This window comes from Sapajus apella, unplaced genomic scaffold (genome assembly GCF_009761245.1).
Source record: "Sapajus apella isolate SASKATOON/1434 unplaced genomic scaffold, GSC_monkey_1.0 scaffold59, whole genome shotgun sequence".
In the NCBI taxonomy this organism is placed as follows: domain Eukaryota; kingdom Metazoa; phylum Chordata; class Mammalia; order Primates; family Cebidae; genus Sapajus; species Sapajus apella.
The window spans coordinates 641,433-668,163 of NW_022436999.1; the positions used below are offsets into that span (position 1 = coordinate 641,433).

General features: G+C 46.3%; 1 protein-coding gene and 1 long non-coding RNA gene across 12 annotated transcripts in view; one reads left to right on the plus strand and one right to left on the minus strand.

Annotated features, from left to right (window-relative positions):
• Positions 1-26,731, plus strand: part of LOC116528489 — an 85,894-nt gene that overhangs the window by 46,470 nt on the left and 12,693 nt on the right. Inside the window, exons 2-3 of the long non-coding RNA XR_004259061.1 lie at positions 2,284-2,448; positions 4,204-4,376. This is a non-coding gene — a long non-coding RNA (uncharacterized LOC116528489). The remainder of the gene's footprint in view (positions 1-2,283; positions 2,449-4,203; positions 4,377-26,731) is intronic.
• Positions 1-26,731, minus strand: part of RGS6 (regulator of G protein signaling 6) — a 627,092-nt gene that overhangs the window by 12,406 nt on the left and 587,955 nt on the right. For 4 of the 11 annotated variants that reach the window (XM_032245700.1, XM_032245705.1, XM_032245704.1 and 1 more), the window contains exon 16: positions 13,123-13,212. In XM_032245700.1, coding sequence (XP_032101591.1) covers positions 13,123-13,212 — 90 coding nt within the window. Of the gene's footprint in view, positions 1-2,052; positions 5,974-9,381; positions 9,436-13,122; positions 13,213-26,731 lie in introns of those variants that run through there. The other 7 variants (XR_004259060.1, XM_032245707.1, XM_032245708.1 and 4 more) reach the window with 3 other exon arrangements.

Genomic DNA, 26,731 nt, shown 5'->3' on the forward strand with positions numbered 1-26,731 from the left:
CCTTTTATACCCAGGCACCAACTGTGCCTGATAGGGTTTTAATGGAATATATGAGGGAACATAGCAGCAATCAACCCTGACTGGGCTTTCTTTAGCTGTAAGAAGTGTCTTATTAAAACTTTGCTGACTTTACCAGGATTGCCATGCTTAATAAGAGGCCTCAAAGAATTTGAAAGCAAAAGATGAAGAGAGGAAAAAAGCCACAAGCTGTAATCACCATAATTATACAATCCACGATGAGTTGAAAGCAGCTCTGGTGAAGCCCAAGAGAGGAGGGAGTATCACCGGCAATCTGGTGGCTCTTAGGACAGCTGGAAAGAATGTGACATGGGAGCCCTTTCCTTCCCCTGAGTTGGGCTGAGAACAAGGCCCCCCCAGCAGGGCCCCAGAGGAGGGGAGCTGGGATGGGGGGACAGTTTCTCCTCAGGCCGAGGTCTCTGGGGGTATGCCCTGCTCCTGGCCAGCCTGAGGTGTTTTTTGTTTTTGTCTGAGATGGAGTTTTGCTCTGTTGCCCAGGCTGGAGTGAAGTGGTGTGAGCTCAGCTCACTGTAACCTCTGCCTCCTGGGTTCTAGTGATTCTTCTGCTACAGCCTCCAGATTAGCTGGGATTACAGGTACCCACCACCATGCCTGGCTAATGTAATTTTTTTTAGTAGAGATGGGGTTTCAGCATGTTGGCCAGGCTGCTCTGGAACTCCTGACCTTAGGTGATCTGACCGCCTTGGCCTCCCAAAATCCTGGGATTACAGGTGCCTGCTACCACATCTGGCTAATTTTTGTATTTTTAGTAGAGATGGGGTTTCAGCATGTTGACCAGGCTAGTCTCGAACTCCTCACCTCAGGTGATCCGCCCGTCTTGGCCTCTCAAAGTGCTTGGATTACAGGCATGAGCCACCACCACCCAGTCAGCTCAGGTGTTTTTGATGTCAACTCATTTACCTGAAGTCTGCAACTGGCATTGGGTAAAAGGCAATTGACTTCATGATCCTTTTTGCTTTCAACAAAATGCCTTTCCAGATGGGAACTATGACAGGAAGAGCTTTCTTCAACCTCGGGCCAGGACGCCCCAGGCACATGGCCACCCTGGCTGTGCTGGGGCTCGCTGCACCACGGTTGCCAGCGCCCTGTACCAGCGGGCGCCTGTGTCCTCCACTCACTGACCTCTTTTCAGGCATTCGGGAGAGAAAGCCCTGTTGCCCAGAGCTCAGCTGCTGTGGCAGCAAATGACAAAAAAAAAAAAAAAAAAAAAAAAAAAAAAAGCAAGGATGACATGTGAAGGGCAGTGATTCCACTTCCTGACGGTTTCCCTTGCTTTGAGTGTGTCATCGTGTGGCTTTTCCTCCCTCAAGGCAGAGTCTAGTCTGAGTCTTTCAGATCCCTCCCCTCTGATCTTGGCAAACTCCCTCCATATAATTCATTCTCCTTTTCTACCACTTATTTATAAATCACAGAATGAAATGCAGTAAGATCCATTTAACAGCTATTTGGGGCAGCATAGAATTCCAGTTGCAAAACAAAGATCTTGGGATCTGGTGTAGAAACCTACTCTATACTATCCTTGGCCATTCACCTTCTAAACAGCGAGCCAGGGAGCTCGTTGTTAATTTGAAGGGATGTAGTCCATAGTTGGGATATCTTGTTATTGTTAGAATATTTTTAGTATCTTTTTATTTTCTAACCATTTGTTCCAGCCTTGCTCTTTGGAGCAATCGAGAAGTGTCCACTCTGGAAGACAAATGCAGAGAGCTCACGGTGGCCATCGTGTCTGCTGGGGGCTAGACGTTTTTACTTCCGTCTCTTGCAACATGGCTTCCAGAGTCCCTTTCTCTCTCTAGTTCTTCTCTCTGAATTGTTTCTAGATGTTAACGTTCCCAATAATGTGGGGGCTTAGAACAAAGACTTAATATTGCTTAGAGTGACAAAAAGCAATGGAACACTTCTCCTTTCTCTGACCATCCCACTTTTGATATAGAGCCTAAAGTTGCCCTTTGGAAAGCAGCTGCATTCTGCTTTTACTACTAAGCTTGTAGTCAATGACAACCCAAGAACTTGTTTTTTTTACTTGATTTTTAGGAAAGGCTACAAATGCTATCCTGTGGTTGAGAAACCAAATTAAGAAAGCCCCTTAACTATGACCTGATAAAACGTTATCTGGCTGTTTTTGACCCATCATCCCTGCTGCAGGAAATGCTTTCCAAATATAATTCCATTATCTACCAAATGAGCCACACTTTGGAGTTCTGGATATTGGAATGTGGTTGGAAGGTTTGTCTCTTCATCCAGGTCATCAAAAAGGATGTTCGATGGGCCATGGCTGAACCCTTGTGGCCCACTACCAGACACTGCCTTTCCAGCAGACATAGATGGATTCATTCACCCTCTCACCTGCCATGAAGACACTGAATATACTCACTTCACCCACATAGGAGCAAACGGAGGCAAGTGGAGGTGAGCAGGGGGAGGGAGGCAGGAGTGGACATTGCTTTCAACCTTATTGTGCTTCTAACAGGCCACATGTGGTTTTTTTCTGGAGCAGGGCATGTATTTTTTAAGGTTACCCTTCTACAGTAAGCCAGACTGCCATGGTGTGTGTAGAGAGAATCTGCCAAATATTACACTAACGAGGCACCTTCCCATTTGTGGCCATGGTGCTGTTGCTCAAGCTGATGTGATTTGACCATGATTAGAGAACATGGAAGAACCACTGCCCTGTGGGCCCTGCCACTGCCAGGGTGACCCCATGCTTCCAACCCATTGGTGAGCCACTGAGCAAACACCCAAGGGTCTTTCTCCCATCCACCTTTGGGCAAACATGACAAAACTAAAAATCCCACTGCTCTGAGCTCTTCTAAGCGACCCTGCCTGCTGCCAGCAGTGTCCCATGTAGCCACTCAGCTGGAGGGCAACATCTTACAAGCTGTTCCTACCTATGGACAGATATCGTGCCCTCCTTCCAAAATGTCATGGTTTCCTAACTCGAACTAGGGACACTCATTCGATATTTTAAAAAGGGAAAGCATCCCCTGTGGTTTCCATCAGGAGCTCGTTCTAGGGGGACTTCCATGGAGGTCTTACTTCTTAGCCTTTGAGGTCCTTAGACTTGAAGTGTTCTGACTTCTCTTTGAACTTTCCAGTCTGGACCACAGGCAGAGTTGGATCTCCTCTCCTTGACCTTGACATTGGCAGTGCTGTCCCCTTGCCCGGCTCCTGCCATTGGATGCTCTCTTTCTGGCCCCTTCTGCTGCAGTGCCACTGCTCCCCAGATGGGACTGAGGCAGGCTCTGCTCTTGGCAGAGGTGGGCATCCTGTCTCCTGTGTGGTTCACCTTCCCATGGTTTATCCTGTGGGGGGGGGGTCCTACACTCCCCGCCTTCTTACCAGGCAGGTGGGAGCCCACGCAGTTCCCATGTGACTGCACAGGGATGGCACCAGGGTCTGACTGCACATGTGACGAGCAGCAGGCCAAGACCCCACAACCCCACTGGCGGCTTGTGAAGTGAGAGCGCCTTCCTGAGAGGGGGTGGGAGGAAGCCACCGCCACGGCGAAGGGCTGCAGGTCACCTCCTGAAATAGATCCCTGCCTGGCACACACACACTTTGCCCCCAGCCTGCCTTGCTGGAGACTGGCCGGGTATGCGATTTGGATCTGAATCAGTGGCTGTAAACACACAGCTGTGTCCTTCTGCCTTCAGAGGATTTGATTTTCACTTGACTGCTTGGCACACTGGGGTCTGGGGAAGGCAGGAGAGGGCCTGGGCAGGGGGCGAGGGAGGGCTGGTGAGGGAAGGCCAGGAGAGGCTGCCCCCACTGGGCCCCGATCGCCCCACGTGTCCAGAAGCTCAGTTACGAGTGGGGTTTTTCTCCAAGTGGGCACTCTGTGGGGAGGGCATTTTGGCTTCTTTTGGCTGACAGGTTGAATTATCAGCGGGAACAACTGGGGTTTTTTCCTTCCAAGGGAAATGCCAGGGTCTAGGGCCCAGTGTCTCAAAAATGACAACCAACCTGTGGCCCTTTAGGATAAATCAAAGCCTCGAGATTCTTCCCTGTCGACCCCGTGGGGAACCACTTTGCCACTGTGTCTTCTCTGCACCCACCAGCCTTGCTGAGTCTGTTGTTTTGCATTTTACAGTTTATAAAAAAAAACTTACATTTTCATTTTCCAGCTACATAATAATAGTAAATATGCTTTTCCTAATTTCCCAGGGCCGAGATAAAAAGTGAAGTATGGAGGAGCTGTAACCTGGCCTTACCATGGACTTCACCACTGATTGTAAACAAGGTAACACTGTCTCTCGTACCCTTATTTCCCATCTCTAAAAGAGGACAGCAACAAGCTGGCCCCGGATTCCCTAGGGAACCAGAAAGCCTGGTAGCAGGTGAGCAGCAGTGTGTGCTGAGATTCCCAAATGCTCACATTTCATCCTTTCCCATACTTGTAGGGCCCCTGAGCCCCCACAATGCATGCAGTGATGTGGCAGCACCCACCCCGGTGTCCACCTTTCTACCCAGCTGACCCCACCTGACACACACACAGCTGGGCACCCAGACCAGAAGGGCGGGGAATGCAGAACTGGTGAGGCTACACGGTGTGGGGCACTCATCCTGTTCTCTGTGAGTCCTCCCTGGGCCTTCAGCAACTCACTATATATGAGTGAGCCTGAACAACCCAGCAAGGCCTGTGGGGCACTCAGTTCCCCTGCCAGTGCATGTCCAGGGTTTGTAAATACACCCAACTCAACTCTATCTACATTTATCTCCCAGCCTTATAGGCTGGCAGGCACTTCCAAATCAGGAAACTGATTGGGCAGGAAGGTAGCTTCTCTCCCATTCTAAGGAATAAGCCATATAACTCAGAAATCTCAGGACAGAGGGAAGCACAGAGCTGCAGAATACTCCTAGCTGGAAGGGATGAGATGACCCAGTCCAAGTCATGTCAGAGGAGAAAACTAGGGCTCAGAGAGGGCTAGTGATTTGCTTGAGGTCACACAGCTAGCAAGCTGAGGCTGGAAGCAGGAGACACTCTGTACGGTGGCTTCTGCGGTATCTGAGTCCCAGGACTTGGCCTCGCTGCTTGAGGCAGGTTTCCATGCTTTCCCTCCCACTTTGATGGATGTCTCCCTCCAGATCCAGCCAGGGCCAGGGTTTTACTGCAGCTGAATCTCAGCGCTCTGAGATGGGAGAGGCTGGCACTAATGTTTGCGACCCAGCAGTCCCAAAGGAGTCCAAGGACTGTTCGCAATAAAAACTAACCCCTTGAAAAGATTTTTAGTCAATTGGCCCTTGCCAGAGGCCTGAAAAGATTATTTCAACTGAGGTCAAAGCCCTCTGGGGACTCTGCTGAGTCTAGGTGTTTGGGAACTCATTCCACCGAGGTGCTGCGTGACTGTTCACCCGGAAACCTTGAAGAGGGGAGAACAATACCGCCCTCCCCGGGCAGGCAGGAGCACTCGGCTGACTGCCCTGGTTGTCTGCCTTCCCCTCCCCTGCTGACAGCCTCAGCCCTCCACTTCCGGTCAGCACCTGGGCCTAGAGCTGGGGGTTTCTCTCTGCAGAGCTGCCTGGGGCTGGGCGTGTGGGTGAGCTGCTGACTTCTTGGCTCTCATTAGCTCTTCCTTGGCTTTTGGCAGAGGAAGGAAGAGGGGGAGGGAAGGAGGGAGCGAGGGAGGCTGAGTGGCAGCTGGCTCCCTGAGCTTCCCGCTCCCCATCTGACTTGCCTGCTGCATTCCTTGGCAGGCAGGACAGGAAAGCCTGTCGCAGAGATGCCACCCATCACGTGCCAAGGCTTCTGCAGCTTCCGGCCCTTGCTGCCGCGATTCCAAGGAGCAACTTGGCAAAGCGAAACTTCGATGCTCTCTTAGGAGGTGGATGAACGCCTGGTCCTCCTCTCTCCTCTCCTCCATGGCCTCCAGTCTTGCTCTGGCACCAGCAACCCATTTCCTGTCTTCAGTGCCCAAGGCTGGAGCCGATGAAGCTCTCAAGAGGGTAGGTGAGTTTGAACTGAGCGCCTGGACAAAGGTACCCAGGGAGGCTGACGCCAGCCTCACTTGGGGCTGTGTTTTGCCTGGCCAGCTGGGCATCTGTGGGGTTGGGCCCACCAGAGGGAGTCTTGTTTTCCATTTTGGATGAATGTGTGTTGCAGGCTAGGTGCACCCCGCCGTGGACTTCAGTCACATTTGGCTCAGAACCTGGGCCTTCCTGATCAAATGAGCAGGGTGTGTGGTTTCCGTCCACAAAATGACAGGATACTTGGCACAGGGTCCCCAGAGGTTTGCTTTGTATGTCCAAGTCCTGAGTGACATGGAATGAAGCTTGCATCGGAAAGAGCAGCTCACCCAGCACTTTCTCCATTGGCAGGGGAGTGCCAGGCCTCTTCGGCACCCAAACTAACATGGCCCTAAAGAAACCGTGAACCATACCAAACATCTTAGGATCTCATGGAAAAGGGGGCATGTGTGTTCTTAACAGATAATCCCTCTATGACATGGCACAGCTTAAGACTTGGAAACAATTTGTTTTTTCCACGTTTGTCTTCTACCAAAAAAGAAAGGACATTGGCGTTTTCTGGGGAGAAATTCTGAATTCGGATTCAGTCTTGACAAGCCTCCAGCTGAATGATCTATCCAATCACCTGGATAGTTTTTTTTTTTTTTTTTGCCATTCATTAATCCTAAATGGCAGCTGGCCTCCCGTCTTTGGTCCGTGCGCTGCCCAGCTTCACTCCCCCATTTCCATGATTGGCCCCGTGACGTGGGTCATGTTCTTATGCTTCTCTCCCAGCAACACGGAATGTCAGGAACGAGCCCTTCATTTAGTTTATAGTTTGCAGTACACAGCAGATGAAACATTCATGTGGATGTTCTCTTAGATAAATCAAATACTTTATGCATATGATATTCAAAGAACGGCTATCAGATTGCGAGGCATATTGGTTAGTTAGTTCTGTTTGATGAGACCACTGGGCTATTGAGATGAAATTCCTGCATTCCAGTCTTAAGTAATCTGAGCGCCAACACATGGGTCATATCCCTAAACTTCCATAGCTGTAGGCCATATCCCCAAACTTAGCCACATCTTGTGGGGGTATGGTGTCACCCCAAGAGCATGAGGAGCATGAATGAATGGCAATCCATCTCCAACGGAACCCCAAATTACAAATACATCATCACCTGTTGAGTCTCTTGTTCATAAAGGCACAGCAGGGAATTTGGGTATTTTATTTTAAGTTGGGGCCTTTTATCCATACCCTCCAGACTCCTTCAGTTCACCCTGAAACTTTGTCAGTTCCCCATGTGTCCACTTCAGACACTTGGGGGTGACTTGGTGCTTTCTTGTTCCAAATGCTTTGCTAACAGACCTTGGAGAACCACGGAGCCAACATCACTTTTGGGATGAAGGGAAATCAATAAATGCTCCTCACAGAGCTGCGGCGAGACCGTTCTTGCCTTTCCTGATACTCACTTCTCTTGAAAAGCAGTGCGAAAATTTCTGGACATCCTGTTCAAGTACCCGGCTTCCTCTCTCTCACCCTTGGCCTGTGCGGTCACCCTGAAGAGCTTCTGGGGGCTGTCAGAGCTCTGCTTTTGTACAGTTTGTACCTGAGACTCACAGGCACTCTTGGCTTGTCAGCAAAATCCCTAAACACCCTCTACCCACAGAGTAGCCAGGCCCAAAAGAGAGAGATGGGACCCCACTACCTTCTCTCAGGCCATCATGGGTGAAGGCCCAGAGGCCTTGCCTCTGACAGCCCGTGGCAGCTTCTCAGTGTGTGGAGCCACACGGCCATGGCAAACCAGCCATGAAGACAGGTGAGGTACCTGCAGGCCTTGTATTCTGTACCTTCTGATTTCTCACGAGGGAAAGCCATGGAGAGGGAAGACAGAGGAAGGGAAGGGATGAATACCAATTTTTATGTTTTTTGTTTTTTTTTTTTGAGATGGAGTTTCGCTCTTGTTACCCAGGCTGGAGTGCAATGGCGCGATCTGGGCTCACTGCAACCTCCGCCTCCTGGGTTCAGGCAATTCTCCTGCCTCAGCCTCCTGAGTAGCTGGGATTACAGGCACGCGCCACCATGCCCAGCTAATTTTTTGTATAAATACCAATTTTTAATACCCACCTAGTTATTTGACATTTACATGTAGCAAATTGAAGACAATGTTTAAAGGCATTTAAAATGCATCTAGCTATGACAGGTCAGTGACTAGGTTGCTTTCAACCTGAGATCCTTAGACTTTTTAATCTCAAAAGGATGAAATATGCATACCAGTCACACAGTAGTCAGATTTTACAAGGACTTTCCTCTTGAGCAGAGGTGGAACAAAGGCAAGTCAGTATCACTGGGCTGCCGCCCTTCGGGAAGGGAATGTGGACAGTTCCCTGGGTGGGACCCCTGCACCCTGGTTGTGATCTTGGTTCCCTCCAGTTTGCTATTCATGGTACAGGCAGGGCCCTGTGATTAAGCAGGATTGGCTATTTCTTGTGCACTGAGCTCGATGTTCACATTTTGGGGTGACCAGCATGGAAAGAGGAGATTGGCCCGTGTTGTTCTACAAAGCACGGTAGAATGTCTCAGCCATGCAGCCCAGGAAGAGCCACGGACTCCCCACTCCCACCTGTTGCCACGGCCATCTTGACGTGCCGCTACGGGAGCTCTACCACTCTCCAGGCGGGGCGGACCATGAAACTGTAGGAGCCTGAAGCCCATCTCGACCCACCCTGTCAGAATCAAGGCCTGAGGAGGCTGTGAGGACCTTGCCCCTGGGAGTACCCCAGACGGCGCAGGTATTCAGCTACTGCCCTCCTCTCCCTGGCCCGCTGTGAACATGAGGCTGATGGGGGCTGGAGGGGACTCATGCAGAGGCGACTAACACACACGCCAGCTAGGCCACAGCGCTGGGACCCATGCAGCACGGCCGCTTTCTGCACACAGCAAAAGCTGCCTACACAGCAACATCAGCACGCAACCCACACCGGCGTGACTGCCAGGGTTCACAGAGGGAAATTTGGCTTTGTTTTGAATGAGCTATGGTTCTGAGCCAATTTATTTCATGGTATAGTTCCATGGCTTCTCCCTGGGCTGCTGCAGAAGATGCACAAACTGCACAGCCCCAAGGGCGGCAGGCCCTCAAAGCCATGAACCCACGATCAAATGCCCAGGCCTGAGGCTGGGTGATCAAGTGTGCACCTTCTGCAGAGGGAGCTGCTCGCTCTTTTTGCATTTTTATCCCTAGAATAGAAGCTGCAGACACTCGCAAAAGAAAAGGGCTGAGTCAAGGGAGAAAGCACTGGACTCCCTCCCACCCGAAAGGAAACAACGACCAAAGGAAAAAAAGAAAAAATCAAAATCAAAAGAAAACTGGAGGGAAGAAAACCGACTGAACTTACCACACTGCGAGTGAACTTTTCTAGGGAAGTTCTACGACCTTGCTCACTTTCTGGCTTTAGGAAAAAAAAAAAAAAGGTAGGGAGAAAAATACAGGAAAAAAAATCTTCAGCTTACACATGGTTTCCAAACAGCAGCAGCCGCAGCTAAAGAATAACAAAAACCAAAGCAAAATGGGGTGAAAAATGGGAAAAGAGAAGCAGCCAGTGCCGTTGGAAGAGTCAACGGGAGAGACAGAAGACAGAAGCCCACAAGAAACGGTGCTGCCTCCTTGGAGCAGTGAGCAGAGAAGAGGGTTTGCTTCCCCAGGGACCGTGAATTGCACTGTGGGGCTTGGATTAGAAGCCATCACGACTTTGCACAGGACCGCAGTTGGTGGGTTTGAGCAGCTTGCTTGCTGCTTTCAACCTGCCGTGCCCACAGGCAGGAGTCCTGGTGGTTGTGGCACCAAGGCCCTGGGGCCCTGGGGGCTCCAAGTCCTGACTCCTAACAGACTAGTTCTGAGGGCCAGCGGGGTGTGGGAGGGGAGGGATGTCAGGAAGTGGCCGCTGGGGAAGTGAAGTCGTCTACTCATCCCTGAGTCTGGGTTAAGACTGTTTTCTCTCTTGCGATTTCCCTGCCCAGAGGCAGCCAGAAAATTTGCAAACTTCAGTGACTTCCTAATGACCCTCCTTCTGTGTCCTTAGAGCAAGGAGGGTCTACTCATGGCCTTTGCCATGGACAAAGGGTCTTGGGTCTCAGAAGACAATAAGTCTTCTGACAATGGGGATTGTTCTGAGAAACAGGAACTGTTCTTTCTGTATCCAAAAGGTGACATAACACCTGCCAAGATGTGAGCAGGACAGGCTAGAGGAAGCTCAGAAACCACCGTGGGAAGCTCTTAGCTGGGGAGCCCAGAACAGGGGCGAGCAGAGGCAAAGCCCTTGACTGTCCTCCCAGGCTTAGCCTCCCTCCACTACAGGAGGAAGGGAGGTGTGGGGTGCTCCTGACCTTCCCTTCACCCTGCATTTCCTACCTTCAGGGGTTCCGGGAGAGTAGAATGACTGCCCAAATACCTGCTGGTGTATCCTGGAGCCCCATTCCAGGGTCCTGAGCCTGAGGCTGAGAAGTTCGGAGAGTGCGCACACTCACATAGACGCACACATACACCCAGCAAATAACTGAAATGAGGGAGCTAAACAGGCAGCCAGGTATCTGTGGGTCTGCAGATTGTGCTGAGAGCAGAGGGGACAGGCCACACGCAGCTGCCTGTCTGTGTGGATGAAGTCGGGGGCGTCCTTGGCAGCCAGGCCCCTTGTCAGCTCAGCCGGCTGCCAGAAGACAGATACAAGGTCGCAGAAGGAAAATACAACACAAACGACACACCACCAGAGAGTTGGGCTGAGCTTGCTTTTGCACTAGAAACTGAAGGACTCATGCTTGACCCCGGCTACCATACCAAGTCTCCATTCTGGGGAGGGCAAGACTCAGCTTTAACCCTGTGGCCAGCCTGGGTGGCATGCATTTGGCTCAAGCCTGGCCAGTCCTGGCCCTGCAGCTGCCATTCTCGGTCTATCACTCTTGGCCTCTGGCTCACAGAGGGCAGCCACTGGTCTGGCTCACTTGGGCTCCTCTGCCTTGCACTGGTCACTGAGCTGACCTGGAAAACCGTCACTGGGACAAGTTTCCTAAAATAGCCCTCAGGACTCAGCTCACCTGCCCCCTGAGAACCTGTTCTTCAGTGTGACTATCATCATTGATTTTGAAAATATTAGAAAAGAGGCTGTGCCTCAAGACTCTGTCCAGGTCAGTTCTCAGCAGAAAAACGAGGCCGATTCATACTCCCCCTCTCTCCGCTGGGGTTGTGAATCTCACATACCTTTTACCACCTGGATACAGTGAGCCCACCCCTGAAATCAGACGAATACTCTAGGCCTACCTGAAAGTGCTGAGTTACAGATCAGATCCGTACCTGGAGACTCTCAGGAAGAAATAGAAGAAAGTAGGTTTTGTCACTGTTCTGGGAAGCAACTCCTCGGTATTGAAACGTTGGTTTCTGCAAAGGTTTCCTGTCTCAAGAACATCCCTGACTTCGGGAGCTGGGAGGATCATTCTAAGGAACTTTTACCAGGCAGGTTGCCTGTTCCCTCCTCACTCCGATGACCTCCTCTGAGAGGTTTTCTTCTTGGAAGGGAGGATCTGCAGGCACCAGGGTCTCAGCACGGTTTGGGTACACTTTTCCTTCATGTTGAAACCCACAAGGAGAATGAATGGCCTCTAGCTTCTCCTCTTTGAGGTATGTAAACAGGCCCAGATTGGTCACACTGCTAGAGCCTTAAAATGTCCCCAAATTGTGATCAGGTCAGGTGTCTTGAGCCACAGAAAACAAGGAAAACTTTCTTTGACCTTTGCCCATGAGATCTGGGCTGGAGATATCAAAAGTTCCTATAACCTTTCTTTCCTCTAGTTCTTAGAAAAAATGGGCATTAGAGCCATGTCTGGTGGTGTCAGCCTCCTCCAAAGGAGCCTCTCCATTGACATCCTCCAGCAGGAGTTGACAGGGGACCAGGTTCCACACTGTCCATCACAGTAGCCACACCTGAGGGGGAGGGATGCAGGAAGCCCAGAGAGCTGAGCTGTTGACAACTGGGATGCCCCAGAAGTCCTCTACCCTTTCTCAGACTATGGCCTCTTCCCAGGGGTACGCAACGGCAGGAGCTGTGTGGGCAAGGGACTCTGGAGCTGTGTGGTCCCTACCAGATATGCAGACAGGATCCTGGCACATGAGCGTGACGGCACACAGAGAGAAGGCTTGCATGGCTGAGAGGCAGCCCAAAGGAGAGTGTGGGATGGGCAACCATGTGCTTAGGGTCTGGCGCTGGGAAGCCAGGAGGGAGGGGAAAGGGATGCATGTGCTTTGAAGTGGCATGGCACAGAAGTCATGGGGTTTTATGCAAATTGAGCCACACTTAACCACACATGGGCCTCAGATCAGAGCTGAAAAGCACAGAGGGTGGGCAGGCAGACTGAAACCAGGAGCCCTCTCTCTTGCCCTCCATTCCCTTCCTGGACCCTATTCCCCTGCATGCTGAGGGCCCCTGCACCACAAATCCATCACTCCACGGGCTGCAAGAAACCATGGCTGAGTTCTAAAGAGGAGGAGGAGGAAGGAGCTGGGCACAGGTAGTTCTTGGTTAAGAGAGAAAAGACGGTGGGGCAGGTGAGGGAGAGGAAGGGGCGTCCAGGAGGGAGAAACCCCAGGATGACTTCAGGTACTGGACCGTGCTCTTGATACTGACAAGACTTTCTGTCCAGTGAGGGAGCTGCCCCAACCGTGGCCTCATCCTTATCTCTGGGCTGGTCAGGGAGAGAAGTCTGAGGGGAGGGGTCTGGACTTTGCAGTGAGGGGCTCTCTCCAGTGTCCTGAGGGTTTTGCAGGTGCTGCTGTCAGCCCCGTGCTCCTGTGCTGAGCCACTGTGGCCTTGGCATTTTGTCACCCCACATACCCACCCCTGCCATGGGCGGGACATGCAGACAGAGGCAATAGGGATGTGGAGGCAGGATGTCCCACCCTGGACTTAGCAGTGGGGTTGGGGTGCTGACCATCCTAACTGTTTTCCATTAGAATGGGAGCAGACAGAGAAGGGAAAGAAGAAAAGAGGAAACAAAACCCAAGGGATGACATTCTCATTTCAAACCAGCAGCAAGCAGCAGGCAAGAGTAAACAGTGCTAAGAAGGGCAAGCCTGCCCTTCCCAAAGATACCTTCTTCTTGGCCAGCAGCAAGTCCTGGTAAGCATTTGACCGGAGGAAGCGGGCATAACTGTCACTTTTCATCAGCTTGTAGATGTGCTCCTGGGGAGGAAGGCGACAAGGAGACACAAGGAAGGACTGTCAACCAGTGCTAAAGAATACTACAATCCAATTGGTCACTCTTTGGGGGAAAGAGACGAAGGAACCTAGGTCTGTTTGCATGTACCTAGAAAAACTGGCAGCATGTTCCACCCCCACACCCCCAAACTCCGAAGCACCAAACAAAAGATCCCTGAGAATCATATCCCAAGGGATTTGTAACTGGACTTGGGTGTCATGTTGGGGTGCTTAATGATTACAACCAGACACGGCAATGAGAAGGAACAAACTGCTCTTACACCCAACAGCTTGGATGATCTCAAGGGAATTATGAGTGAAAAAGCCACGCTCCAGATTATCAACTATATTATTTCATGTATGTAACATTCTTGAAATGACAAATTAGATAAAGAGCAGATTAGTGTTGCTGGGGTTAGAGATGAGTAAGGACAGGGAGTGAGGGAGGTATGGTTATAAAAGGCAACAGGAAGTATCTTTGTGGTGACAGAATGGTTCTGTATTTTGACATCTCTTAACCCACATGATAAAGTTGTATAGAACTAAATGCACACATACATGGGGTACAAGTAAAGTTGAGAGATGAATAAAGTCAGGGGATTGTAGCCATGTCCATCTCACAGCTGTGATACTGTTACTATAGTTTTGCAAGATGTTGCTGTTGGGGAAAATTGGGTAAACAGCACATTATTTCTTACAACTGCATCAGAATCAATATGTATCTCAAAAAGTTTAACTGAAAAAAAAAAAAAAACCACAAAAAACAGGCAACTGGGATTTCTGCCAAGATGGCCCAATAGGAACAGCTCCAAAGCGCAGTTCCCAGAGAGAGGGATGCAGAAGGCAAGTGATCTCTGCATTTCCAACTGAGGTTCCAGGTTCATCTCATTGGGACTGGTTAGACAGTGGGTGCAGCCCAAGGAGGGTGAGCCGAAGCAGGGTGGGGCATCACCTCACCTGGGAAACACAAGGGGCTGGAGAACTTCCTCTTCTAGCCAACGAAGCCATTAGGGACTTTTCCCGACACTCTGGCATTCTGGCTCAGATACTGTGCTTTTCCCATGGTCTTCGGTCTTCACAACCCACAGACCAGGAGATTCCCTCTGGTGCCTACAACACCAGCACCCCAGGTTTCCAGCACAAAACTGGGTGGCCATTTTAGCTGCAGCGTTTTTTTTGTTTGTTTGTTTGTTTTGTTTTCCTTATATCCCAGTAGCACCTGGAACATCAATGAGACAGAGCCACTCATTCCCCTGAAAAAGGGGGCTGAAGCCAGAGAGCCTAGAGATCTGGCTTGGCAGGTCCCACCTCCATGAAGACCAGCAAGCTAAGATCCACTGGCTTGAAATTCTTGCAGCCAGCACAGCAGCTCGACCTGGGACATTCGAGCTCAGTAGGGGAAGGGGGTCCACCATTGCTGAGGCTCTGGTAGGCAGTTTTAACCTCATCTATGTAGGCAAAGCCCCTGGGAAGTTTACACAATAACTGGGTGGAGCCCACAGCAGCTCAACAAGGCCTCTGCAGGCAGACAGTCACTAGACTCCCATCTTGTTGGGCAGGGCATCTCTGAAAAAATGCAGCAGTCTGTCAGGGTTGTTTTATTTATTTTATCAATAAAACACCCACCTTCCTAGGACAGAGCACCAGGGAAAAGGGGTGGTTGTGGGTTCAACTTCAGCAGACTTAAACATCCCTGCCTGGTAGCTCTGAAGGGAGCAATGGATCTCCCAGCACAGTGCTCAAGCTCCAATAAGGGACAGATTGCCTCCTTAAGTGGCTCCCTGATCCCCATGTATCCTGACTGGGAGACACCTCATACAGGAGAGCTCAAGCTGACATATGGCAGGTACCCTTCTGGGAGGAAGCTTCCAGAGGAAGGAAGAGGCAGCAATCTTTGCTATTCTGCAGCCCCCACAGGTGATTCCCAGGCAAGCAGTTTCTGGAGTGGATCTCCAGCAAACTCCAGCAGAGGGGCCTATTAGAAGGAAAACTAACAGAAAGAAATAGGTTCAACATCAACAGAAAAGTCCACTCAGAGACCCCATCCAAAGGTCAGAAACTGCAAAGATCAAAGGTAGATAAATCCATGAAGATGGGAAAAAACCAGTGCCAAAAGGCTGAAACCTCCAAAAACCAGAATGCCTCTTCTCTTCCAAGGGATCACTACTCCTTGCCAGCAAGGGAACAAAACTGGATGGAGAATGAGTTTGATGAATTGACAGAAGCAGGCTTCAGAAAGTGCATAATAACAAACTTCTCTGAGCTAAAGGAGCATGTTCTAACCCAATAGAAGGAAACTAAGAACCTTGAAAAAAGGTTAGATGAAATGCTAACTAGAATAACCAGCATAGAGAAAAACATAAACGACTTGATGGAGCTGAAAAACACAGCACGAGAACTTTGTGAAGCATACACAAGTTTCAATAGCCAAATCAATTAAGCAGAAGAAAGGATATTAGGGATTGAAGATCAACTCAATGAAATAAAGCAAGAAGGCAAAGTTAGAGAAAAAAAAAGTGAAAAGAAATGAACAAAGTCTCCAAGAACAATGGGATTATGTGAAAAGACCAAGTCTATGTTTGATCAGTGTACCTGAAAGTGACAGGAAGAATGAAACCAAGTTGGAAAACACTCTTCAGGATATTATGTAGGAGAACTTCCCCAACCTAGCAAGGCAGGCCAACATTCAAATTCAGGAAATATAGAGAACACCACAAAGAGATCCTTCGAGAAGAGCAACCCCAAGACACACAGTCTTCAGATACACCAGGGTGGATATGAAGGAAAAAATGCTAAAGGCAGCCAGAGAGCATGGTTGGATTACCCACAAAGGGAAGCCCAACAGACTCACAGTGGATATCTTGGCAGAAACCCTATAATCCTGAAGAGAGTGGGGGCCAATATTCAACATCGTTAAAGAAAAGAACTTTCAACCCAGAATTTCATATCCAGCCAAACTAAGCTTCAAAAGTGAAGGAGAAATAAAATTCTTTATGGACAAGCAACTGCTGAGAGATTTAATCACCACCAGGCCTGCCTTATAAGAGCTTCTGAAGGAAGCACTGAACATGGAAAGGAACAACCAGTACCAGCCACTGCAAAAACATACCAAATTGTAAAGAGCATCAACTAACAGGCAGAACAACCAGCTAGCATCAATATGGTAGGATCAATTCACACACAACAATATTAACCCTAAATGTAAATGAGCTAAATGCCCCAATCAAAAGACACAGACTGGCAAATTGGATAAAGAGTCAAGACCCTTTAGTGTGCTACATCCAGGAGACCCATCTCATGTGGAAATATACACACAGGCTCAAAATAAAGGGATGGAGGAAGATTTACCAAGCAAATGGAGAGCAAAAAAAAAAAGCAGGGGTTGCAATCCTAGTCTCTGATGAAACAGACTTTAAACCAACAAAGATCAAAAGAGACAAAGGCAGTAATGTCGTACAGGGAGGGATCCAAGATGGCCAATTAGCTGCAGCTCCCAGCAAGAGTGTGGAGGGTGAGTGGACACTGCATTTCCAGATGGATTTTTATTGCCCACAGACCAGGAGATTCCTGGGTGGAGGAGCCCCACGGGTCGCCAGGGTGGCTGTTTTGGCAGGTCTCTACACAAAATACATGGGTCTGGGCACTGTTTTAGTTGGCGATTGGAGCGCCTGGGAGACAGAGTTGCCTGTTCAACTGATAAAAAGGGGACTGAAACATGGAGCCAGGCCAGGAGATTCCTGGACGAAAAAGTGCCACAAATCTCCAGCACAGCTGTTTCAGCCAGCACAGTGGGTCACTGCTTGGGAAATCACACAGATCCGGGCGCCTTTTCAACAGGTGACTGGAAAGCCTGGGAGACAGAGTCACCCATTCAACTGAAAAAAAAAAGGGGACTGAAACAGGGAGCCAGGCCAGGAGATTCCTTGGCGAAAAAGCGCCACAAGTCTCCAGAGGCTGTTTCAGCTGGTGCAGTGGGTCTATGCACAAGAAATCGTGTAAATCTGGGCACCATTTCAACTGGTGACTGGGACGCCTGGGAGACAGAGTCACCCATTCAACTGAGAAAAAAAAGGGGTCTGAGGCAGGGAGCCAGGTGATCAGGCTCAGCCAGTCCCACCCCCACAAAAAACAGCAATCTGAAACGCTCTGGATTGAGAGTTTCACAGCAAGCACAGCTGAACCCGGGATAGTCCAGCTCTGTGGGGGAGGGGCGTCCACCATTATTGAGGCAGTCCACCATTACTGAGGCAGTCTGCCATTACCGAGGCAATCTGCCACTACTGAGGCAGTCCGCCATTATAGAGACAGTCTGCCATTACTGAGGCAGACAGCCATTACCAAGGCAGTCCATCACTACCGAGGTAGTCCTCCATTGCTGAGGTGGCCCGCCATTGCCAAGGCAGTCCACCATTGCAGAGACAGTCTGCCATTACAGAGGCAGGCTGCCATTGCCGAGGCAGTTCTAACTATACCCTGATAAACAGGACTGCAGGGAAGTCCACACAGCAGCTGGGCAGAGCCCATCGGCAGCTTAGCAAAGCCTCTGCAGGCAGACTATGACTAGGCTGCCTTGTCGCTGGGCAGGGCAGCCCTGAAAAAAGGCAACAGCACAACAAAAACTTATAAATAAAGCCCTACCTTCCTGGGACAGAGCACCTAGGGAAAAAAAAAGGCATTTATGAGTTGTGCTGCAGCAGACTTACACATACCTGCCCAGCAGCTCTGAATGGAACAACGGAGCTCACAGCTCAGCACTTGAGCTCCTATAAAGGACAGACTGTCTCCTCAAGCAGCTCCCTGACCCCTGTATATCCAAAGAGTCATCTCATAAAGGAGAGCTCAGACTGACATCTGATGGGTAACCTTCTGGGACAAAGATAGCAGAAGAAGAAACTGGCAGCAGCCCTTACTGTTCTGCAGCTGCTGCAGGTGATCCCCAGGCAAACAGGGCCTGGAATGCACCTCCAGCAGTCCTACAGCAGAGGGGCCTGACTGTTAGAAGGGAAACTAAGAGACAGAAAGAAATAACTTCATCATCAACAAACTGGACATCCACTCAGAGACCCCATCTGAAAGTCAATAACTACAAAGATCACAGGTAAATAAATCCATAAAGATGGGAAGAAACCAGTGCAAAAAGGATGAAAACAGCCAAAACCAGAACGCTTCTCCTCCTCCAAGGGATCACAACTCCTCACCAGCAAGGGAACAAGGCTGGATGGAGAATGAGTCTGATGAATTGACAGCAACAGGCTTCAGAAGATGGGTAATAAGAAACTTCTCTGAGCTAAAGGAACATGTTCTAACCCAATGCAAAGAAACTAAGAACCTTGAAAACAGGTTTGATGAAATGCTAATGAGAATAAACAGCTTAGGGATATAAATGAATTGATGGAGCTGAAAAACACAACACAAGAACTTCATGAAGCATACACAACTTTCAATAGCTGAATTGACCAAGGAGAAGAAAGGATATCAGAGATAGAAGATCAACTCAATGAAACAAAATGAGAAGTCAAGATTAGAGAAAAAAGGGTAAAAAGAAATGAACAAAGTCTCCAAGAAATATGGAACTATGTGAAAAGTCCTATGTTTGATAGGTGTACCTGAATGTGACGAAGATAATGAATCCAACCTGGAAAACACTCTTCAGGATATTATCCAGGAAAATGTCACCAACCTAGCAAGGAAGGCCAATATTCAAGTCCAGGAAATACAGAAAACACCACAAAGATATCCTTCGAGAAGAGCAACCCCGAGACATATAATCGTCAGATTCACCAGGGTTGAAATGAAGGAAAAAATGCTAAGGGCAGCCAGAGAGAAAGGTCAGGTTACCCACAAAGGGAAGCCCATCAGACTCACAGTGAATCTCTCAGCAGAAACCCTACAAGCCAGAAGACAGTGGGGGCCAATATTCAACATCCTTAAAGAAAAGAAATTTCAACCCAGAATTTCATATCCAGCCAAACTAAGCTTCATAATTGAAGGAGAAATAAAATCCTTTACAAACAAGCAATTACTCAGAGATTTCATCACCACCAGGCCTGCTTTACAAGAGCTCCTGAAAGAAGCACTAAACATAGAAAAGAATGAGCAGTACCAGCCACTCCAAAAACATACCAAATGATAAAGAACATTGACACAATGAAGAAACTGCATCAACTAATGGGCAAAACAGCCAGCTAGCATCAAAATGGCAGGATCAAATTCACACATAACAATATTAACCCTAAATGTAAATGGGCTAAATGCCCGAATCAAAAGACACAGACTGGCAAATTGGATAAAAAGCCAAAACCCATCAGTGTGCTGTATCCAGGAAACCCATCTCACATGCAAAGATACACAAAGGCTCAAAATAAAGGGATGGAGGAAGATTTACCAAGCAAATAGAGAGCAGAAAAAAGCAGGAGTTGCAATCCTAATCTCTGATAAAACAGACTTTAAACCAAGAAAGATCAAAAGAGACAAAGAAGGACATTACATAATGGTAAAAGGATCAATGCAGCAAGAACAGCTAACGATCCTAAATATATAGGCACCCAATACAGGAGCACCCAGATACGTAAAGCAAGTTCTTAATTACTTACAAAGAGACTTAGACTCCCACACAATAATAGTGGGAGACTTTAACACTCCACTGTCAATATTAGACAGATCAATGAGACAGAAAATTAACAAGGATATCCAGGACTTGAACTCAGACCTGGACCAAGCAAACCTAACAGACATTTACAGAACTCTCCACCCCAAATCCACAGAATATACATTCTTCTCAGCACCACATCACACCTACTCTAAAATTGACCACATAATTGGAAGTAAATCACTCCTCAGCAAATGCAAAAGAAAGGAAATAATAAAAAACAGTCTCTTAGACCATAGTGCAATCAAATTAGAACTCAGAATTCAGAAACTAACTCAGAACCGCACGGCTTCATTGAAACTGCACAACCGGCTCTTGAATGCTGACTGGATAAACAATGAAATGAAGGCAGAAATAAAGATGTTCTTTGAAACCAATGAGAATGAATACACAATGTACGAGAATCTCTGGGACATATTTAAAGCAGTGTCTAGAGGAAAATATATAGCAATAAATGCCCACATGAGAAGCAAGGAAAGATCTAAAATCTACACACTATTGTAAAAATTGAAAGAGCTAGAGGAGGAAGATAAAAAAAACTCAAAACCTAGCAGAAGACAAGAAATAACTAAGATCAGAGCAGAACTGAAGGAGACAGAGACACAAAAAACCCTTCAAAAAATCAATAAATCCAGGAGATGGTTTTTTGAAAAGATCAATAAAATAGACCACTAGCCAGATTAATAAAAAAGAAAAGAATAATTAAATAGATGCAATAAAAAATGATAAAGGGGTATCACCACAGATTCCACAGAAATAAAAGCCATCATCAGAGATTATTACAAACAACTCTAGGCACATAAACTAGTAAACCTGGAAGAAATGGATAAATTCCTGGACACTTGCATCCTCCCAAGCCTAAATCAGGAAGAAGTCGAGACCCTGAATAGACCAATAACAGGGGCTGAAGTTGAGGCAGTAATTGACAGCCTACCACCCAAAAAAAGCCCAGGTCCAGAAGGGTTTACAGCCGAATTCTACCAGACATACAAAGAAGAACTGGTACCATTCCTTCTGAAACTGTTCCAAATAATCCAAGAAGAGGGAATCCTTCCCAAATCATTTTATGAGACCATCATCCTGATACCAAAACCTGGCAGAGACTCAGCAAGAAAAGAAAACTTCAGGTCAATATCCATGATGAACATAGATGAAAAATCTTCATTAAAATACTGGCAAACCAATTGCAACAGCACATCAAAAAGCTTATCCACCATAATCAAGTAGGCTTCATCCCAGGGATGCAAGGCTGGTTCAACATAGGCAAGTCTATAAATGTAATTCACCACATAAACAGAACAAAAGACAAAAACCACGATTATCTCAATAGATGCAGAGAAGGCCATCAACAAAATTCAACAGCGCTTTATGCTAAAAACTCTCAATAAACTAGGTATCAACAGAATGTATCTCAAAATAATAAAAGCTATTTACAACAAACCCACAGCCAATATCATACTGAATGGGCAAAAACTGGAAGTATTTCCTTTGAAATCTGGCACTAGACAAGGATGCCCTCTCTCACCACTCCTATTCAATATAGTATTGGAAGTTCTAGCCAGAGCAATCAGGCAAGAAAAAGAAATAAAGGGTATTCAGTTAGAAAAGGAGGAAGTCAGATTGTCTCTATTTGCATACAACATGATTGTATATTTAGAAGACCCCATTTTCTCAGCCAAAAATCTCCTGAAACTGATAAGCAACTTCAGCAAAGTCTCAGGATACAAAATCAATGTGCAAAAATCACAAGCATTCCTATACACCAATAACAGACTTAAAGAGAGCCAAATCAAGAATGAACTGCCATTCACAATTGCTACAAAGAGAATAAAATACCTAGGAATACAACTAACAAGGAACGTAAAGGACCTCTTCAAGGAGAACTACAAACCACTGCTCAATGAAATAAGAGAGGACAAAGACAGATGGAGAAACATTCCATGATCATGGTTAGAAAGAATCAATATCATGAAAATGGCCATACTGCCTAAAGTAATTTACAGATTCAATGCTATCCCCATCAAGCTACCAATGACCTTCTTTACAGAACTGGAAAAAGCCACCTTAAACTTCATATGGAACCAAAAGAGAGTCCACATAGTCAAGTCAATTCTAAGCAAAAAGAACAAAGCTGGAGGCATCACACTACCTGACTTCAAACTATGCTACAAGGCTATAGTAATCGAAACAGCATGGTACTGGTACCAAAAGAGAGACAGACCTATGGAACAGAACAGAGGCCTCAGAGGCAACGTCACACATCTACAACCATCTGATCTTTGATAAACCTAACAAAAACAAGCAAATGGGGAAAGGATTCCCTGTTTAATAAATGGTGTTGGGAAAACTGGCTAGCCATGTGCAGAAAGCAGAAACTGGACCCCTTCCTGACACCTTACACTAAAATTAACTCCAGATAGATTAAAGACTTAAACATAAGACCTAACACCATAAAAACCCTAGAAGAAAACCTAGGCAAAACCATTCAGGACATAGGCATAGGCAAGGACTTCATGACTAAAGCACCAAAAGCATTGGCAACAAAAGCCAAAATAGACAAATGGGACCTAATGTAACTCCACAGCTTCTGCACAGCAAAACAAATAGTCATTAGAGTGAATCGGCAACCAACAGAATGGGAAAAAATTTTTGCAATCTACCCATCTGACAAAGGGCTGATATCCAGAATCTACAAAGAACTAAAACAGATTTACAAGAACAAAACAAGCCCATTCAAAAGTGGGTGAAGGATATGAACAGACACGTTACAAAAGAAGACATACATAAGGCCAACAAACGTATGAAAAAATGCTCATTATTACTGGTCATTAGAGAAATGCAAATCATAACTATGTTGTGGTACCATCTCACGCCAGTTAGAATGGTGATCGTTAAAAAACATGGAGACAAAAGATGCTGGAGAGGATGTGGAGAAATAGGAACACTTTTACACTGTTGGCGGGAGTGTAAATTAGTTCAACCATTGTGGGAGACAGTGTGGTGATTCCTCAAGGACCTAGAAATAGAAATTCCATTTGACCCAGCAATCCCATTACTGGGTATATAGCCAAAGGATTATAAATTGTTCTATTATAAGGACACATGCACACAAATGTTCACTGTGGCACTGTTTACAATAGCAAAGACTTGGAACCAACCCAAATGCCCATCGATGATAGACTGGACAGGGAAAATGTGGCACATATACACCATGGAATACTATGCAGCCATCAAAAAAGATGAGTTCGTGTCCTTTGTAGGAACATAGATGAACCTGGAAACCATCATTCTCAGCAAACTGACACAAGAACAGAAAATCAAACACCACATGTTCTCAGTCACATGCAGGTGTTGAATAATGAGAATGCATGGACACAGGGAGGGGAGCATCACACACGGGGTCTGTGTGGGGGAAATAGGGGAGGACAGTGGGGTGTGGGGTGTTGGGGAGGGATAACATGGGGACAAATGCCAGATATAGGTGATGGGGAGGAAGGCAGCAAACCACACGGCCATGAGTGTACCTTTGCAACAATCTTACATGTTCTTCACATGTACCCCAAAACCTAAAATGCAATTAAAAAAAAAAGAGAGAGACAAAGAAGAGCATTACATAATGGTAAAGGGATCAATGCAACAAAAAGAGCTAACTATCCTAAATATATATGCACCCAGTACAGGAGCACCCAGATACATAAAGCCAGTTCTTAATGATGTACAAAGGACTTAGACTCCCACACAATAATAGTGGGAGACTTTAACCCCACTGTCAATACTGGACAGATCAACGAGACAGAAAATTAACAAGGATATCCAGGACCTAAACTCAGCTCTGTACCAAGTGGACCTAATAGACATCTACAGAACTCTCCACCCCAAGTCCATAGAATATACATTCTTCTCAGCACCACATCACACTTATTCTAAAATTGACCACATAATTGGAAGTAAAACACTCCTCAGCAAATGCAAAAAGAATGAAAATCATAACAGTCTCTCAGACCACAGTGCAATCAAATTAGAACTCAGGATTAAGAAACTCACTCAAAACCACACAACTTCATGGAAACTGAACAACCTGCTCCTGAATGACTGCTGGATAAATAATGAAATGAAGGCAGAAGTAAAGATGTTCTTCAAAACCAACGAGAACAAAGACACAACGTACCAGAATCTCTGGGGCACATTTAAAGCAGTGTGTAGAGGAGAATTTATGGCACTAAATGCCCACAAGAGAATTGAGGAAAGATTTAAAATTGACATCCTAACATCACAACTAAAAGAACCAGAGGAGCAAGATCAGACAAATTCAAAACCTAGCAGAAGACAAGAAATAACTAAGATCAGAGCAGAACTGAAGAAGATAAAGACACAAAAAGTCCTTCGAAAAATCAGTAAATCCAGGAGCTGGTTTTTTTTTTTTTTTTTTTTTTTAAAAAAAAAAAAAAAAAAAAATAGACCACTAAACCAATTAAGAAAAAAAAAAAAGAAGAAAAATCAAAAAGAAGCAATAAAAAATGATAAAGGCAATATCACCACCAATCCCAAACTACTGTCAGAGATTACTACAAACACCTCTATGCCAATAAACCACTAAATCTAGAAGAAATCAATAAATTCCTGAACACTTATATCCTTCCAAGACTAAACCAGGAAGAAGCCGAATCCCTGAATAGACCAACAGCAAGGTCTGAAATAGAGGCAGCAATTAATAGGCTACCAACCAAAAAAAGGTCCAGGACCAGACGGGTTCACAGCCAAATTCTACCAGAGGTACAAAGAGAAGCTGATACCATTCCTTCTGAAACTATTCCAAAGAATACAAAAAGAGGGAATCCTCCCTAACTCATTTTATGAGACCAACATCATCCTGATACCAAAAGCCTGGCAGAGACACAACTAAGAAAGAAAATTTCAGGCCAATATCCATGATGAACATTGATGCGAAAATCTTCAATAAAATACTGGCAAGCCGAATCCAACAGCACATCAAAAAGCTTATCCATCATGATCAAGTCAGCTTCATTTCTGGGATGCAAGGCTGGTTTGGCATACGCAAATCTATAAACGTAATCCATCACATAAACAGAACCAAAGACAAAAACCACATGATTATCTCAATAGATGCAGAGAAGGCCTTTGACAAAAATTCAACACCCCTTTATGCTAAAAACTCTCAAACTAGGTATTGATGGAACATATCTCAAAATAATAAGAGTTATTTATGACAAACCCACAGCCAATATCATACTGAATGGGCAAACACTGGAAGCATTCCTTTTGAAAACTGGCACAAGACAAAGATGCTCTCTCTCACTTCTCTTATTCAACATAGTATTGGAAGTTCTGGCTAGGGCAATCAGGCAAGAAAAAGAACTAAAGGGTATTCCATTAGGAAAAGAGGAGGTCAAATTGTGTCTATTTGCAGACCACATGATTGTATATTTAGAAGACCCCATCGTCTCGGCCCAAAATCTCCTTAAGCTGATAAGCAACTTCGGAAAAGTCTCAGGATACAAAATCAATGCGCAAGAATCACAAGCATTCCAATACACCAATAACAGACAAACAGAGAGCCAAATCATGAGTGAACTCCCATTGACAATTACTACAAAGAGAATAAAATACCCAGGGATTTTCTAACAAGGGATGTGAAGGACCTCTTCAAGGATAACTACAAACTACTTCTCAAGGAAATAATAGAGGAAACAAACAGATGGAAAAACATTCCATGCTTATAGTTAGGAAGAATCAATATCATGAAAATGGCCATACTACCCAAAGTAATTTATAGTTTCAATGCTATCCCCATCAAGCTGCCATTGACTTTCTTCACAGAATTGTAAAAACCACCTTAAACTTCATACGGAACCAAAAGAGAGCCTGCATAGCCAAGTCAATTCTAAGTAAAAAGAACAAAGCTGGAGGCATCACACTACCTGACTTCAAACTATGCTACAAGGCTATAGTAATCAAAACAGCATGGTACCAGTACCAAAACAGAGACAGACCTATGGAACAGAACAGAGGCCTCAGAAATAATGCCACACATCTACAACCATGTGATCTTTGACAAACCTGACAAAAACAAGCAGTGGGGAAACGATTCCCTATTTAATAAATGGTGTTGAGAAAACTGGCTAGCCATATGCAGGAAGCTGAAACTGGATCTCTTCCTTACACCTTATACAAAAATTAACTCCAGATGGATTAAAGATTTAAACATAAGATCTAACACCATAAAAACCCTAGAAGAAAACCTAGGCAATACCATTCAGTACATAGGCATGGACAAGGACTTCATGACTAAAACACCAAAAGCAATGGCAACAAAAGCCAAAATAGACAAATGGAATCTAATTAAACTTAAGAGCGTGTGCATAGCAAAAGAAACTATCATTAGCATGAATCAGCAATCACTAGAATGGGAAAAAATTTTTGTAATCTATCCATCTGACAAAGGGCTAATATATAGAATCTGCAAAGAACTTAAATAAATTTACAAGAAAAAAAAAACCCATCAAAAAGTAGGCAAAGGATAGGAAGAGGCATTTCTCAAAAGAAGACATTTATGCAGCCAACAAACGTATGAAAAAAAGCTCATCATCACTAGTCATTAGAGAAATGCAAATCAAAACCACATTGAGATACTATCTCACACCAGTTAGAATGGTGATCATTAAAAAAATCAGGAGACAACAGATACTGGAGAGGATGTGGAGAAATGGGAACACTTTTACACTGTTGGTGGGAGTGTAAATTAGTTCAACCACTGTGGAAGACAGTGTGGTGATTCCTCAAGGATCTGGAAATAGAAATACCATTTGACCCAGCAATCCCATTACTGGGTATATA